This window comes from Salvia hispanica, chromosome 2, assembly GCF_023119035.1.
Source record: "Salvia hispanica cultivar TCC Black 2014 chromosome 2, UniMelb_Shisp_WGS_1.0, whole genome shotgun sequence".
In the NCBI taxonomy this organism is placed as follows: Eukaryota; Viridiplantae; Streptophyta; class Magnoliopsida; order Lamiales; family Lamiaceae; genus Salvia; species Salvia hispanica.
In genome coordinates, this window is record NC_062966.1 from 26,883,311 (window position 1) to 26,901,373 (window position 18,063).

The 18,063-nt window shown below is 33.9% G+C and overlaps 2 protein-coding genes across 2 annotated transcripts in view; both read left to right on the forward strand.

Moving 5' to 3' along the window:
• LOC125206620 (receptor-like protein 43) overlaps positions 1-9,903 on the forward strand; it is a 13,078-nt gene extending 3,175 nt beyond the window's left edge. Inside the window, exons 4-6 of the mRNA XM_048105862.1 lie at positions 5,913-6,412; positions 6,629-6,688; positions 8,592-9,903. Of these exons, the coding sequence (XP_047961819.1) occupies positions 5,913-6,412; positions 6,629-6,688; positions 8,592-9,832 (1,801 nt within the window). The 3' untranslated portion in view covers positions 9,833-9,903. The remainder of the gene's footprint in view (positions 1-5,912; positions 6,413-6,628; positions 6,689-8,591) is intronic.
• Positions 9,904-16,903: 7,000 nt separating this feature from the next.
• On the forward strand, positions 16,904-17,689 carry LOC125206621 (LRR receptor-like serine/threonine-protein kinase EFR). Its single transcript, XM_048105863.1, has one exon. It carries the CDS (start codon positions 16,904-16,906, stop codon positions 17,687-17,689), a length of 786 nt encoding a protein of 261 aa, XP_047961820.1.
• The last annotated feature ends 374 nt before the right edge of the window (positions 17,690-18,063 follow it).

Sequence of the window (18,063 nt, forward strand, 5' to 3'; positions counted from 1 at the left end):
GTTATTAATTAATTAGATGAAAATAAATCTTCCGACTTAATGGATTCTAAGTGATTAAATCTCCCGATTTAATTAAGGTGTGATATAATTTTTATAGCCCATTATTGTTAGGTTGTTTGAACATTAAATTCTCCCTCTTTCTATTGCCCTCTTTTAAATTATATCCATCCTTTAGTCGCAGATTACTCAATTTTGTTAAGAAAAGTGGCCGGGTTGTGCTCGTTCAATTTCGAAAGTTACTTTATTAAAATTGTTTTATAAGGTAACTTCTGAAAAGATAACTACGCTGAAAATAAAATTTTTTTGCTTCTCCTATAATTTTAACCTGAGTCTGCAAAATCCAACAAGGAAGATGTATCGACAATCTGAGCATTGAATATAATTCGCACCAAAATGAACAAGCATTTGACAATAATATCATATGTGCCCCTTTAAATAAGAACCAGCCATCCATTATCTTAGTTTTATAATTTCATCTGTTAACTTGTACCAACCAGCCATTTGCAAAATTGGTAAAAGTAAATAACTTTCACAGCACATATAATTGCAATATAATGAACTACATTTAATGCTAGATTTCTTTATTCATATTTTAACGTAGAAAAAGTGTTTGAAGACTTGAGTCGACGATGACCCACAGCCTCATTTACCCCGTTGATCATGTATTGTATCTATAGACATCTTCACAATCTGAAAATTGCTTACTTCTTTCATTCAACCTAAAATATTTAACTTATAATGAGCTGAAATAGACTTAGAACAAAAGATGGAATGATTTGGACCAAAAGAATAGTGATACATACGGACCCGAGGAGCAGCCAAGAATGACCATGTCGAAGTCCAAGACACCATAGAAGCATACGCACACCGGCCCACGCACGTCCGAAATGTGTAACTACAAGGCCTGCGCGCACAGTGGAAAGATTATGTCGCCAAGTAATAGATCACAGCACGTTAATTTCAACATTGAGTCTTTCGATTAGGTTTAATTCATGTTTAATTTCTTGAGTTTTTTGTGTTAATTCTTTATCTGGAGTCGTATTCAGATTATATATGTTAAATATTCATCAAAACATATTATCTAGAATCGGAATCTTACACATTTACGTATATGATGTGTAGATGTAGACTTTTTGTATAAATGTATAAGATCAATTCGGACTTTAATTTGATTAATTATATTAACATTTAATCATATATAATACGGTCAAACCATATCTGATCATTTATTTTTTATGCAACCATTAAATATGAAACAAAATATTTTTAGGATTAGAAATTAACACACTAGTGTGTGTCTTGACCAATAAGTAAAGTGGTTAATGTTCAAACAATAACTTACGAGTTCGAGTCCACCTTAGGACGTCAACCTTTAAAAATTTATGTTTTTTTACCAATATTAAATGGGGGAGTGTTATGTTGCTAACTAATAACTTAATTGCTAACTATAACTAAATAATAGCCATTAGATATTCAAATTAAGGGCTTAGATCATCAATCCCTAAATGTCAATACAATCAACAAAAAACGTCAATAAAGCCATATGATTAATTCTAAAAAATATCAATAGGGGTATTAATATTAATTAACTACATGTTTAGTTATAACTAACTTTTAAAAGAAATCCAAAAGCTTTAAATTCATATAACATATATCAAATTAAAGATAATTTCATAAGGATTCCAACGATATCCTACATGCATATGTTCCAACGTCAAAATTTGAAAAAAATTTCAAAAATTTTTAATTTTTTCGTAAAGCAGAAATGTCAACATATTATATAAAATATGTCAATATAATACATGTAGAATGTCAATATAAGCAATGGGTTAACATTCTTAAAGCATTGTGTTGACATTCTCAAAGCATTGTGTTGATATTTTCGAAACACTATATTGACAGTTTTTATCCAAAACCCTAATTTGGAGTTTTTTTAATCTTTTTATATTTTATTAATGAAAACAAAAATTAAATGTGGCAAATTGTAGACCACACGTTTTCTAAAATCCTATGACATTAAATTAATTGTAGTTAGCAATTAAATGATGTGTTATCAACTGATCACTCCCCTATTAAATGGAGTTAGCACTTTACACATATAGATGGATGACCAAAAATCTTTTTTTTTTTCCCAAATATTGACTACTCTTCCGGACGGATGAAATACATTTTGGAAAAAAAAATATACCAAATTTAGACTTGTAAGATTTATATAGACGACTTGACCATTGCGAATTAATATAAAATAATATATTGATAAAAATATCAAACATCATGTCTTAACGAAATTATATACTACTAGTAGTAATTTGTTTATTAGGTTTGTGATTGTTATTCACAGTGAATAGCTGTGTAATTTATAGAGTCAAATCGTCGATATTAATCTATACAAGTCTATCCACCTAAATTAATTCTATTAAATGTAACAGAAATATTGTATTAGCTAGTTTGATCAAATTTGATAGAAATTTGTTCTGAGAATATCATTGATTGATAGATTTTTTCGCATAATTTCAAAACAAAAATAGAAGTTGACGATGACGACCAGTGTCGATCACCCCGTTGATCACGTAATACAATATAGTCTATGCAGATTATGACAATCTGAAAATTGTTTTCATCATTTGTTTATGAAGCTATCCAAAGTTTATTAGATAGTACTATATAAATTTTTGTACGTGCAGAGTCATGTTAAGAAAATACTACATACACTTACTTTTATCAAAATATATATTTATTGGTATATTGAGGAATTTGATAAGTTTTATACCTAAAAAGAGCTGAAATAGACGATTTGGACCAAAATTATATAGTGATAAGGACCTGTGTTATCGCCGCTGCTCGGAATAATGACTGGACTGAGTGGGAAGCCCCAAAAATGACTCGAATAAATTTATACGAAGTCAATCTATTTATCTTCAAATTGTTAGAAATTCATAGACACCACATATAATAGCAATACTTGAATACTTCTAATTGATAATTTTAATGGAAAAAATAGAAATATGACAAGTTTAGTTGACGAAGACGAACCAATATATATTCAGACTGTGTATCCTTTGCATATTTTTCAACATCGTGCATACCTTTAAATCATACTAATACCATCTTAACGATTAGTGTTCAAGATAAAAATAATTAAAATTACTTTCTTATAGGTAATATTGAAAATATTAGCATTAAATTTCTTTAAAATGAAAAATATTACAAGTATTGATTTTCTTGAAAATGAAAATTATAGCGAATAGCGAGGATGAACAACAGTGATGGGCTTAGTCCATACATGAAGATAAATAAAGTCCCAATAACATCTACAACCTTGCATCATACTTTCTCCGTCCAATAAAAACTTTCAATTTTGGCTGGAGACGAGTTTTAATGTGCAATTGGTAAAATAAGAGAGATGTAGCAAGAAAAAGTAATTAAAGTATTAATGTTAGTTGAGAATTAGTCTCACCTCAATGGAGAGAAAAAAAGTTTCCAAAATTGAAAAATACATATTCGTATGGGACGAAATAAAAAGGAAAAAAGTGCATATTCTCATAGGACGGCGAGTGTATTATTTACTGTTAAAAAATCTCTGTTTAAAAAAAATAAATGATTAAATTTTCATAAATCATTTGCAAAAAAGATGCGACACATTCAATATTTCCATGTATAATTTTTGTCCCTTTGTACTTGTCTATTATTGATTTTTTTTTTAATTCTTTCAAGATGGATAGCTTTGTCAAGTTTCATAACAAACAGCAGGATATGAAACACAAAGAAAATGATACAATGTAGGATTCCATATATCAAGTGAATGCTGATAACTGCCGTATGTTTGCTTCATGTAGCAATCCATAATGTTCAGATAAATCTACACAATAAACATTGTATTAGTTGCGTAGGATTTGATGTTTGATGTTATTCAACTAGTTTATGTTTAACTTTGTTCGGATCTCTACAATTTTCAATTTCCTCGATTAAAGTATGTAATGTCATATAACAGTAGTTCTATCCAACATAAACTTTGCTGATAAATCGCAGCGTATTTTTAAACATGTCTGAAATATAAGTGAAGTGTAAAATTATATGTGAGTGTAATGAGTTATTGGAAAGTGATGTTGAAATTAGAAAAATCAAATGTAATTAGTTGTTATTAGTTAGTTAGCCTTTTTACTTAAACCATATATAAGGCTCTTAATTGTAATTTGCTGTAACTTTTGCCAAAATGTAGTCATTAATGAATATCCCCTTTTCTCTCAGGTTTCTCTCCTTCTTTAGTCGACAGTTTCGTCTTCTACAAGTTTATCCAATTTCATCATCCTCTTTCAACGGAGGTTTCTCCATTCCAATTCAAATCTTCATTTTAGCAAGTGAGGTTCATTTACTAAAAATAATGAATAAATAAATAAAGTGGATAATATTTTCATGGACAAACTGAAATAATAAAATTGGACAATAATATTTCACCTACCGATGGGAGGGATCAGTATGTATGATATGGAGAGACATTCTTGATCACTACTTATATTTTTCTAACCTGAGAAGGTGGGTTGATCATCTCTTAAATCTTAATAATGACTATATCAATGTTTGTTTGTTTTTTTTTTTTTTTTTTTTTTTTGGTTTTCGTGCAAGACTATACCGCTAATAGGCCTATATGATTGATACGTTGATCAATACTCCGCATTTATTTAGGCAAAACCATTTATAATTGGGCTGACAAGATCTCAAGTTCTAATTCAGCCCAAACTAGAAAGGCCTATTCTTGTAGTTTGCTCATATAAATTGATGCCGATATATGAGTAGTATATCCCAATCAAATAATGAAATGAGGAAGCTTGCACTTTTCGTTATTATGAATTTGAAATTAATTCACAGCACATACATATGCAATAATATCATAAAAACAATTGTCGAGAGACTTGAGCTGATGACGACCCAGCCTCATTTGCCCTATTGAACATGTAATGTTAAAATGTAGACATTATGGAAATTGTTTTTCCAAAATTTCGTCAATACATTTAATTGTTTATCTATCCAAACTTTTCTCGTAATACGAAATTATCTTCCATCTAATCACAGGTCGAGTTGACGACGACGACTCACATTGCTTACTCAATCTTTTTAATTTCATATTTGTGAATTTAATTGAAACCATATATTTCCTCCGTCCCACAATAAGAGTCGCACTTTGTCATTTTGGTTTGTCCCACAACAAGAGTCACACTTCATTTTTATCATAAATGGTAAGTTGGACTTACGTTCCACTAACTCACTTAATTCAAATTTTATTATAAAACTAATATAAAAAAGTGGGTCTCATATTTCACTTCACTGACTTTTTTTTTACATTTCTTAAAATCCGTGTCCACAATAAGAGCGACTCATATTGTGGAACGGAGGGAGTATAAAATCTTCACATCTTGTATACTCCATTTGTTTTATTTTAAACAAATAAAAGTGTGCCAAGTTGAGTTGACACGACGACCATCGCTTGCCCCCATTTAATACACAACACATATATAGTCATCGTTTTCATTTGTTTCTTAACCTGTTCTTAGTTATGTAAGTACACATAAATTTCCACATTTGAATATCCTTCTCATCGTCATATGTACGTTCACTAGAATCCCATTAATAAATTCCACATGCATATTTTCGCGTACATATATTTTTTTTTTTGGTAAAAATTATGGCGTATATTTTATTAACGAAGACTCAAATAAATTGAATACTTACAAATCAAATGGAATAAAATAAATATGAACAAAAAAAAATTAAAAATCATACTCCATTTATATCAAATGATAATTATATATAAAGAGTCTGTTATAGAGAACGCCGTCTATCAAATAAAACTAAGCAGAAAAATTAATGGGAAATTTTATATTTTCCTTTCTTTTTTCAATCTTATTCTTAAATAGCTTTACCCTCTCCTTGGATTCTATTACTGATAAAAATGCACTTATTTCCTTCAAAAACTCCATCACTTCCGACCCTTATGCTACCTTGAGAACCAATTGGTCCCAAAACACATCAGTCTGTGATTGGATTGGTGTGTCGTGCGGCCTCAAACACGGTCGTGTCACTGCTCTCAATCTCTCTGGCTACGACCTTGTTGGAACTATTTCTCCACATATTGGAAACCTTTCGTTTCTCAGATATTTGGATATCAGTTTCAACAGTTTCACGGGGATCCTACCATTCGATCTCTCTACACTGCAGCATTCGAAGATGATGAATGTGGGAGTCAATTTATTCACCGGGGAAATTCCAACATGGTTGGGCAGTTTACCTCAACTAGAGAAACTCTATATGTACAACAACACTTTCTTAGGTACAATTCCTGCATCTTTGTCTAACAATTCGATGCTCCAAATGTTAAACTTTTCCAATAATCAATTGAGTGGATCCATACCACATGGTATATTCAACGTGTCTTCCCTTAGAGAAATTAGACTTAACAATAATAGTCTATCGGGTTTGCTCCAAAGTGATATGTGCAATAGTCTCCCAAATATTGAAGTACTATATATTTGGAACAACCAACTTTCTGGAGAAATTCCACCAAATATATGGAAATGCAAACATGTTCGGCAGCTGGCATTATCTAAAAATCATTTCAATGGAAAAATCCCAGGTGAAATTGGAAGTTTGAGTATGCTTAGAGAGTTGTTGCTCGGTGCTAACGATTTCACAGGTAAACACATCTCCTTTTTACTACCTCTACATATAATTTCTATAATACAATTCCATAATTTGAAACGGATAAATGATTTGAAAGTTATTATTTCCAATTTATAGTTTTTGCAAATTTTATTTTTATTTTTGTAATTTCTTTTTATTTCGTTTTACAATCCTAGGGATTTTAGATTACTTAGAGAATGTGAGTTTTATTATTTTGCAGTCAGTTTGACAATATTAATAAATTTTATTTTCAAGAAACTGGAATTTCTTTAATTTTCCTATGAATTAGGTCATTTTCGTAGTATGTTTCCATACACTTCCATGAATATTTATACGAAAAAGCAATAAAGGATGAATGTCATTGTCAAAATATTTAATACTCCATTCGTTTCTTAAATTTTGTCATATTTTTTCATTGACGTCCGTCCCACCAAAATTTGTCACATTTCACTTTTTACCATTTTTTGTAGTAGAACCATATTCCATTAACTCATTCCAACTAACAATTTATTGTAAGACTAATATATAAAAGTAGAACTCACGCTCTCCACTAACTTTTTCAACTCACTTTCTAGTTTTCATTACATTTCTTAAAATCCTCTCTGAAAAAATTTAAGGGATGGAAGGAGTAGTGCTTGTAATGCATAAGACAAATTTTATAAACTGCATCATGGTGAGCTCGAAACCATGCTGAGTTGATAAAGTCATTCTATGACCATATAGTTTGTGCAGCGCACGAACGCCCGGCTACTATGATTCAAAAGATGCTTTAGAAGAAATAAATGAGTACTCCCTCCGTCCCAAGGAAGATGACCCTTTTCTTGGGCGGTACAAGATTTTATGCAGTTATATTTTGTGTGTTAAGAGGAGAGAGTAAAGTAAGAGAGAGAGAATAAAGTAGAGATAAAAGTGTTTCCATTTTAAGTAATGGGTCATCTTAGTTGGAACAAACCAAAAAGGAAAGTGGGTCATCTTCAATGAGACGGATGGAGTATTTAATTAAATCAGTTTTAGTACTATTCAAACATATTAGTATATGTTTGAATAGTACTAATATGTTTGAATAGTACTAAAACTGATTTATAGAAGTATTTATTTTGGATATTCAAATATATTTCATTTTACAGCTTTCATATCAGAAATTGCATATAATTGTTGCGATGATATCAATGGGAAATTTGTTAATTAACAAAATTTCAGGCGGAATTTCAGCCGAGTAGTTATAAAAAATGACCACTCCAACATATGCAACTACTGCCATGGATCATTGTGAATGTGATCCATGGGTTGAAAAAGCTTCACGTTCTCACTGCACAAAAAGTACTATATGAACATCTCAACATTTATACATACTCCATCCGTCCCAAAGTAGTGGGAGCCTTTCTTTTTGGGCACGTGATTTAAAAAATTGATTTGTTAAAAGTTAAAGTAGATAGAGGAGAGTAAGAGATGGAATAATGTAAGAGAGATAAAGAGAGAGTAAAGTAAATGAGGGAATAAAGTTTTTACCAAAAAAGAAAAAAAAAATGACTCAACTATCATGAAATAAACAAAAAAAGAATACAACTCAATTACTTTGGGATGAATGGAGTATACATTATTATTCCCCTTTATTAGTGTTAGCATGTTAGTATCACACATGTAAAATTAGTGAATTCGTTGTATATTTTAACACTAGAAAAAAATTAAAATATTTCCACCTCCGAGTTAGGTAATTTTTTTGTGAATACAGTAATTACATGAGCGATTAACAGACTAACAATAGGAAGTGACTAAGTTGAACCCTCAATATATCTAGGAAACCGAACGCAACCTTAATTTATCAAACTTGAATTATTACTGTCAGCTCTTCCATATTCAACTAGTAGTCAATCTCCTATTGCTTGATTTATATTATAACAGACTCCCACTCGCAGGTGAAATTCCAACCTCTATCACCAATGCTTCTCAGCTTACTGCGATATACTTGAGCAGTAACTCATTCACTGGTCCCGTTCCCAACTTTGGTAATCTAAGACAGCTGCAAGTCCTTGGCCTCAGCGAAAATAATCTGACTGGAGTAGACTCGCCGAATCAAGAATTGGGATTTCTCTCTTCCTTAACAAACTGCCAACATTTGGAGTTCTTTGATATTAGTAACAATCCGATGATGAATGGTATCCTTCCAGCTTCCATTCCGAACTTGTCTACTTCTCTTTCCAGATTTAGAGCATCTAATTGCAGCATCAGAGGTATAATTCCTCCTGAAATTGGAAATTTGAGGAATTTGGAAGTTTTGGATTTATCCAAGAATCAACTCACAGGATTCATCCCAACTACATTTCCAATGGGTTGTAGTCTCGAGTCACTCGACTTAAATTCTAATAAATTGGCAGGATCTTTTCCCCAATCCCTTTCCAATTGTCCAAGTCTGCAAGTTCTCGATATTGGAAACAATAGAATACAAGACACCTTTCCAGTTTGGACTGGAAATCTCATTGATCTTTGTGTCCTCATAGTGAGATCCAACAACTTTAGTGGTACCATTCCTTCTCACACTTCCAATGCTACTCTTCCATTCCCCATGCTGCAAGTTTTTGATATATCCCATAATGCATTCATTGGCAATCTGCCCCATGAATATTTGATGAATTTTAAAGCGATGATGGATGCATGGGAGATTCACCGAGGAGAACGAGATCTGTCTCGATTATATATAGATTCATTGACAATAACAATGACATTAACAGTGAAAGGTATTGATAGAGAATATAAGAGAATTCTGAAAACCTTGACAACCATCGACATGTCATCCAACAGATTCTCAGGCAGTATCCCAAACATCATAGGAAATCTGAATTCCTTGATATATCTGAATCTGTCTCACAATTGCCTCACAGGAGGTATACCTGCATCTCTTGGAAACGTGCCACAACTCGAGTCGTTGGACCTGTCTTCAAACCGATTGGAAGGGGAAATTCCAACAGAGCTTACAAAGCTCAAATTTCTTTCGGCGATAAACCTGTCCATGAATCATCTTTCAGGGATGATACCTCAATCCAGTGGCCAGTTTCCCACATTCGACTATACATCATATGTTGGAAATTCTGGACTATGTGGATTTCCATTATCACGAAAATGTGAAGTCTTCGCCTACAGGGATGCTGCAAGAAGATGATGATGGTGATTATGGTATTCTAGAAGGATTCTGTTGGCAGGCTGTTGTTTCCGGGTATGGATGTGGATTCGTAATCGGTCTGATTGTGGGTTGTGTGATTCTTGGGTATGGAAGGCCTAAATGGATGGTGGAATGGATCTACAGATTTTACAGGATAAAGATGAGAAGCCGTAGAGGAAATGTGGAACCACAAAGAAGAAGAAGAACAAGGAGACAAGAAGGTTGAGATTGAGATTTGATGTATAATAGTAATGAGTTTTGCTGTTTTCTCACATTCATTGGCAAGTTATATGTTATTTATAAGGTTGGGTTTATAACCGAAAGTGGTAAAAAAAATCTTGAATATGATTGCGATGAAACTATATGTTTTCTTTTGTTTAGTTGGAATTTGGATTGATGTACCACATAGGTGAGTGCTTTCCAATAGCACACTCAAATTTCACATTGCAATATGAAAAAACAAGTGTAAATTTAACTTGTATGTTGATTTCAAGATTAACTTCATATTGAAGCTATGAAATATCTTGACCCCATCGGTTTGAAATGTTGGTTCTTCCAGTGAATGAGTTACAACTTTTGATTGAATTAAAAATATATCCCTCTCTTATTCTTTCCCAATTTATTGCATCTTTGAATAATCCGTTAAGCAAATCTGATTTCGAACCTAAAATACTAAAATCTGAAATTGAATCTTAATATCCAACACAAAGAAGAAATTCACAATAAAACAGACATTTCCCCCAAGTTTCCAATACAAAATCATATTATATTATACCTTATCAATTATTGATGCTATTCGGGAGTGATCAATTGCTAACTCATCATTTAATTGCTAACTACAACTAATTTAAGGCCATAGGATTTTAGAAAACGTGTGGTCTATAATTTGCCACGTGTAATTTTCGTTTTTATTAATAAAATTAAAAAAGATTAAAAAAAAACGCCAAATTAGGGTTTTAGATGAAAAATGTCAATATAGTGTTTCGGAAATATCAACACAATGCTTTGAGAATGTCAACACGATGCTTTAAGAATGTTAACCCATTGCTTATATTGACATTCTACATGTATTATATTGACATATTTTATATAGTATGTTGACATTTCTGCTTTACGAAAAAATTGAAAAATTTTTGAATTTTTTTTCAAATTTTGACGTCGGAACATATGCATATATGATATCGTTGGAATCCTTATAAAATTATCTTCAATTTGATATATGTTATATGAATTTAAAGTTTTGGGATTTCTTTTAAAAGTTAGTTATAACTAAACATGTAGTTAATTGACATTAATACCCATATTGATATTTTATGGAATTAATCATATGGCTTTATTAACGTTTTTTTTTTATCATATTGATATTTCTTGGTTGATGATCTAGGCATTTAATTTGAATATCTAATGGCTATTATTTAGTTGTAGTTAGTAATTAGATATTGAGTTAGTAATATAACACTCCATTTAGTTGTACTCCATGTCAAGCTAATAAAACAGACATTTTCACCTTTTTCCATAGTATTCCCCAATTCATTCATTCTTTTTTTCCTTTTCAGAAGACTATTTTTTTATATACCAATGGAGAATTCTATCTTTTCATTTGCTCTTTCAATCTTGTTATGAAATACTCCCTCCTACACTACAAATAATATTGTTAATTGAGGTTGAATAATTAGAAGAGAGAAAAAAAATAGAAGAGAACATTGTAACACCCTAGCCTTTTTTCTTTTAGTTATTTTCGGAAGAACGCCAAACATTTAGCCTGAAGAACTCAAGTTCAGTTCACGTTTTAAGTATTCGAATTAGCAAATGATGGGAATTCCTCAAAGGATCCAATCAAGGATATGTGCAAATGAAATGTTGAAAAAGGCATGAAGCTAAATCAAATGAATAAAATCTAAGAAATTAAGTGTGTATATATTTGGGCCTAGCAAATAAATAAAGGGAATTAAGACTCTCTTCAGCTCAACTCATGTTGATGAAGTCCACTTGGAGAAGCCCAATAAGCCCAAGAGTAAACTCTTGATTACCCTCTCCACTCCAAATTTTTGAGAGAGAGAAGCAGAATCAGAGAAGGGATTTGTACGACTAAGAGCACTCCCAATGCTCTCCCTAAAAACTCCTTTATTTCTCCCTAACTCCTGCCATATCAGCGCCACATCAGCACCAAAATTTATCCCCAGTTTTTAGCCAACTTTTAGCCAACTGCTCCAATGGTTTCTCCCTTATTTCTCCCTTATTTTTCCCTAATTCAACATTTCATTTTTACATCATCATTTTTAATATTATTTAATTTTCCCTACAAATGTGTTTAATAAATAGATTTATAATGAACAATTCATCGTTGTATTAATCATTGGAAAATATAATACAACGAGAAAAAAAAACTACAAATAAAAAACCATAAAAAACAAAGATTTAAAAAACTAAGAGGGAGGGGCGTCCGGCGGGAGGCCCATCAGGATCTTCATATTTTGGATGGTCGACCAGAGGGACCGCTTCTCTTCTGGGGTTCCGCCGCCGGTGAAGTACAGCGTGTACAGGGCTGCGTCAGATTGGCGACATTGGAAGAGAGCGTGGCTTGTTGTATGAACCGGGGTTCCGACTGGGCATCCGACGATGCGCCCTTCCCCTTCCGCCTCCCCTTCGCCTTCTTCGCTCCCACAGGGCGCTCGTGCGGACCATCCCCAGTCAAGTCGATGGGGGTCGCGCTTCCCTCACTCTCCGCACCGCTAAGTCGCGAGCGCACCGATTTCCCGTGCAGCACGCTGTGCATCCCCGTCCGGAATTTGGGGAGATCCTTTAGCCTATCATAGATGTTCCAATACTTGAAGCCCTTTGATAAGAACTGGCCATTATACCTCTGCATGGCCTCATCTCGGACCATGTGCTCGTTCTGGCCACTCGTCATGTTCGTCATCAAGTTAGAGTATATACCGTTGAAGTGGCCGCAGTCCCTCATGAGGCGCTCCCAATGCCGGCGGATCGCCTCGCTGCCATGGTCCTTCATCGAGGCAGTCTTGTTGCTCGTGTACTTCTCCGCAACCCGCTCCCAGAACACAAGCTCAGTCTGGTAGTTGCTGCGCTCCGAGTCTTGCGTCGTGTCCGCCCAGCAGTTGGCTATAAGCTCGGACTCTTGCAGAGTGTAAGTAGTCCTTACCCGCTTCGGCTTCTCATCGGAAGCCGTATCAGTCGCAGCCGTCGACGCCGGCGCCGGCGCCTTCCCCTTCTCTGCTCCTGGAAGGCGGCTCGGCGGGCGTTTCTTCCACCTCGTAGTCGTCCGTGCTAAGTGTCGGATCCGTTGTGTACGTCGCGTCCCGAGATCCTTCGTCGTCTGGGGTGGATCCAGGGGTGTCGAACAACGATGTGACTATCTGGGGGCGATACACATTATCGGCTGGAGAGGGCATGCTGAGGCAGACTGGAAGTACGGAGAAAGTCTGCGCACCGGAGGAGTCTGCAATGGGGACGGACCCGCATATGGATATTGGCCGGGAGGAGAACCCATCGACAACAACGAGTTCATCCACTGCTGATTTGCTTCATCAGTGGGAAATTGCGTACTCGGCTCTTTGCCCTTACCTTATCGGGAATTTTTCCTACTTGAACTCATAATTTTGAAGATTGAAGATTGAGATAATGTGATTGAAAAATTGAGAGAGAGAATGAAGATTGTGTGTGATGAATGGAGGAGGAGGAAATATATATAGTGTAGGAGTTAGCCGTTGGTTGCAAAAAAAAAAAATATATATATATATATATATATATATATCGCCGAAAATCGCCGAATCGCGCCTACAGTAGGCGCCGATGATTCGGCGATAAATCGGCGATGAATCGGGAGTTGGCGATGAATCGGTAGAATTAACGCCGAATTCACTCCAACGCCCGGCGAAAATCCGGCGATTTTCGGCGATTTTTCGCCGACCCTAACGCCTAACCATTGGGAGTGCCCTAAGTCAAATGAGCTCCAAATTCCGAGTTGTGCCATTTATGGTATGTTAAGCTTTGGGCTAAAGGTTTATTATGAGGTTGGACTTTAATTAATAAAGGGATATTGACATCTAATATTACAAAACTTTCAAAAAGTTGGTGTTTTCCCACGAACCTTAAAATTGACAAATAATATCACGAACTTTACTCCGTTGTGTTTTTTCCCACGAATGAAAAATTCCCACAAATAATATTATGATACGGATTTTTTTTTTCGTAATTTCTCGACGATAATTTTGGAAGATTCAAGTTTTTCAATCATTGAAGATAGTTTTTCTTGAAGCACACCCTCCAAAATTGTTCTTCAATCTATTAAAATAACATGAATTTTTTCATTCGTGGGAAAAAACAAACCCGGGGTAAAGTTCGTGATATTATTTGCCAATTTTAAAATCCGTGGGAAAAACCTAACTTTTTGAAAGTTTCGTGATATTAGATGCCAATATTCCCATTAATAAATAACGAACTAATTCCCATGCGATTAGTTTTTCTAGTAAATTAATTATTTATCATCCGATTAGTTATTTCGTTAGATTATTTAGCACAAACAATTGAATCACCTAATTTAATTAGTTAGCATTTGGGACCACAACGGTAAAGTTGAAGAAACACAGTGAAACACAACCAATCACGCTCTCCATTTTCTTGCATTTCACATTTGCTAACACTCTGCGGACAACTTCCACGTGAAGCACGCCGCCGCAACCCTCAAAAAAATCAGTTTTATAAGGAGAACGCGAGAACACTTGCATTTTTCCTATAAAATTATTATATTTAGTAAAAATTAATTGCACTGGACAAATATGAAATTTTTTGCTAGAAATATATAGAAAATTCTAAGTCACGCGCAAGCGATACTCGAACTATTCAACATAAAGAAAATAACATTATCAAAAAGAATAAAATTTACAAAATGGAAGCAATAAAACAAAACATTTGTAAAGCGAGTCAATGAAAGTCTTCATTCCGCAATTATATTCCGGCTAGGACTGTGGGATTGATGTATTGTGCCCAATGATAAAACACCTACCTCCCGACGATTAGAAGCACCTCAAGCCCGCTAGATACCAGCAAATTTGACAGAATTTTTAGAATCAATCAAATGATGTTCATACAAATACTAAGTGATCATGCGTGAAAAATGAGAGGCGATCTTAGAGATAAAATGTGTTCAAATTCAAAAGGTGTGTTCTTTTCCTAAAATGACACATAAACCCAAATCAATTAATTAGGATTTGTTTAATATTCTATTTTGTGAAGAAAAAGAATCCTTACAAGCTTAAATATAGTTATAAAATCTAATCAATATTTTAAAAGTCAAGATAATAACCAGACATTACATTATTTCATGATCATGTAAAACGGCTTGTCAGTCTAAATTTATTATCAAAGACTTCACACACGTATTTACATTCGTTATTTAAGTTAGAAGCCTAGAAGCAGATGTATATTAAATTAACTAGTGTCACACCCCGTGCGATGCACGACTTAATTCACTTTCTACTTATACTAATTTGAAACATGAGTCCAGTATTTTTAAAATGAGAAACAATATGATTAGAAGTTCTAAACTTGTATATAATAACAATTCACAATACAAATGAAAACTCATACAATTAAATAAGTTTTCAAACTAAAATTTGAACACAAAACACCCGTCAATAAGAATGCTTTCGACAATTTGAAATAAAAAAACAATGTAACAGTGCAATTCGCCAACTTAAAAGTGAACGCATTTGAATTCCTAAGTTTCTTAGCATTTCAAAATTCTAAAGAGTAATAACAAAAGGCAGGTTTAATCCAGATTTGGTAGTAGAATAAACCAAAACACACAAAATGCATAAGCAAACAGAGCAAATAGAAGAATTCTACCAGTCGGCTACATATTTTAGCAACCCATACATTTCAAAAATGGCAAACTTTAGCTCAACATATTCTCTCTGGCTACGATCTACTGCACAAAGTCAATGTTCTCAAATTTTTGACACAGGTTGTCATATTCGCGGGCAGCGCAACGGCAAATATTCCAAAAATTGCGGAGAGCAGGACGTCAAATATCCATAACAATGACGTCCCACTTGGTGGCAGCAGGACGTCAAATATCCATAACAATGACGTGCTACTTGGTGGGATCCTTGCATAGTCGCCACCATGTACTACACACTTTATGCGCACTCTCCAATAGCTTTTCAGTATGCAAACCTTTGGAGGATATTCACCGTCAATTCCTATGCAGTCGTTCCATGGTGGCGGAGGATGAAGAGGCAATAGGCAATGTGCTGGAGTCGGATTTCGTTTCCATGCTCAATATATCTATGAATTTTAGGGTAATGTGTATATCATAGTCCTGTATATATATACAGTGATTGGATGTGAGGCGCCATTCATCACTGAAACAGAAACGAAAAGTTCTCATTTATTTAGCTAATTAACCATGATCATGGCATTTTCAAAAAAACGTTCAATAATGATGAAGGCAATTTGAAAACGTCTTGGAGAATAAATGTCAATTTAAATCCATAGTGATTGTTGGACGTGAGAAGCTTAATGCTTAAAACTTATAAATATTCACAATGATAACATTTGTAACCGTTATACTATTAAACTAAATCTAATCTTATCTAAATATATGTATAATCGCATGAATTAGTAGGAGTTACAAAAGCCATAACAGCTCAGCTTTCCTTAATTGCATTTACATCCTTTGCACAAAATTATCATTCAAAATGGCCCAAAACTCGCCTTTTATAGATGTATAGATTAATTCACACCATATACTATTTGAAGAATTGTGTTGATCACGTAATATGAATATAGACAATTGTTTTTCCTAAATTTCGGCAATGTATTTAAATTTCTAACAATCCAAATTTAGGACTAACCTAAATATCAAAAGGAACGAATAGTCCCACATGTATATTTGTACGATTATTTTGACAAGACTCATCCTTATAATTTAAAAGAAACTGAAATAAAAATCATTTAAGCAATAAGTAATACTGTAAATGCTAAGTATATATAAGGCATAGATATGTTATAAAGATCGCTGTCTATCAAATGAAACCAATCACCAAATTAATGGAGTCTTCTATCTTCTCCTTTGCTCTTTCCACCTTATTCTTAAGCAGCTTTACCCTCTCCTTCAATTCTGTCATCACAGATAAGCATGCTCTTATTTCCTTTAAAAACTCCATCACTTCCGACCCTTATGCTATTTTGAGCACCAATTGGTCTCAAAATACGTCAGTTTGTAATTGGGTTGGTGTGTCGTGTGGCCTCAAACACGGCCGTGTCACTGCTCTCAATCTCTCTGGCTACGACCTTGCTGGAACTGTTGATCCACATCTCGGAAACCTAACGTTTCTAAGATATTTGGACATCAGTTCCAACAGTTTCACGGGGATCTTATCATTTGAGCTCTCTAAACTGCGTCGTTCGAAGGTGATGAATGCGGGAGTCAATTCATTCACAGGAGAAATACCGACATGGTTGAGTAATTTACCTCAACTGGAAGAACTCTATTTGTACAACAACACTTTCTTCGGTACAATTCCTGCGTCTTTGTTTAACATCTCAATGTTACAAGTATTAGACTTGTCCAATAATCAATTGAGTGGTTTCATGCCACATGCTATTTTCAACGTGTCTTCCCTCAGAGAAATCAAAATTATAAATGATAGCTTATCAGGACAGCTTCCAAATGATATGTGCAACAATATGCCCAACATCAAAAGATTGTCAATCTATAGGAACCGACTTGAAGGGCAGATTCCGCCAAATATCTGGAAATGCACACATCTTGAGGTGTTATCATTATCCTTCAACAATTTCAATGGAAACATCCGCGTGAAATCGGGAGACTGAGAGTACTTACAGAGTTATATCTAAACGGTAACAAGATGACAGGTATGTATATGATACGTTCATTATTCCATATCTCTATCATATCTTTCATTATTATTTAGTTGCATTATTTAGATTTAGTTAGATAATTTAGGGATTGCATATCTTTTTCATATCTTTTGTCTTGCTCGTTAAGTTAGTATCCTTATTATAAATAGAACTATTGTTATTCTCTTCAATCATGGAATGAATATATGAATTTACGTTTCCTTTTGTTTTAATTTAGTACTTTGTTTAAAGCTTGAGTTGTCGACGGGATTCCGCCTCCCGAGACTTCTTGTTTATCGTCTCCGGCATCGTGATAAGGGAAATACCCTTATCAAATTGGTGCTTTC

Coding starts and splice junctions, on each gene's coding strand:
- LOC125206621 (XM_048105863.1), top strand. CDS start 16,904: ATGGAGTCTTCTATCTTCTCCTTTGCTCTTTCCACCTTATTCTTAAGC.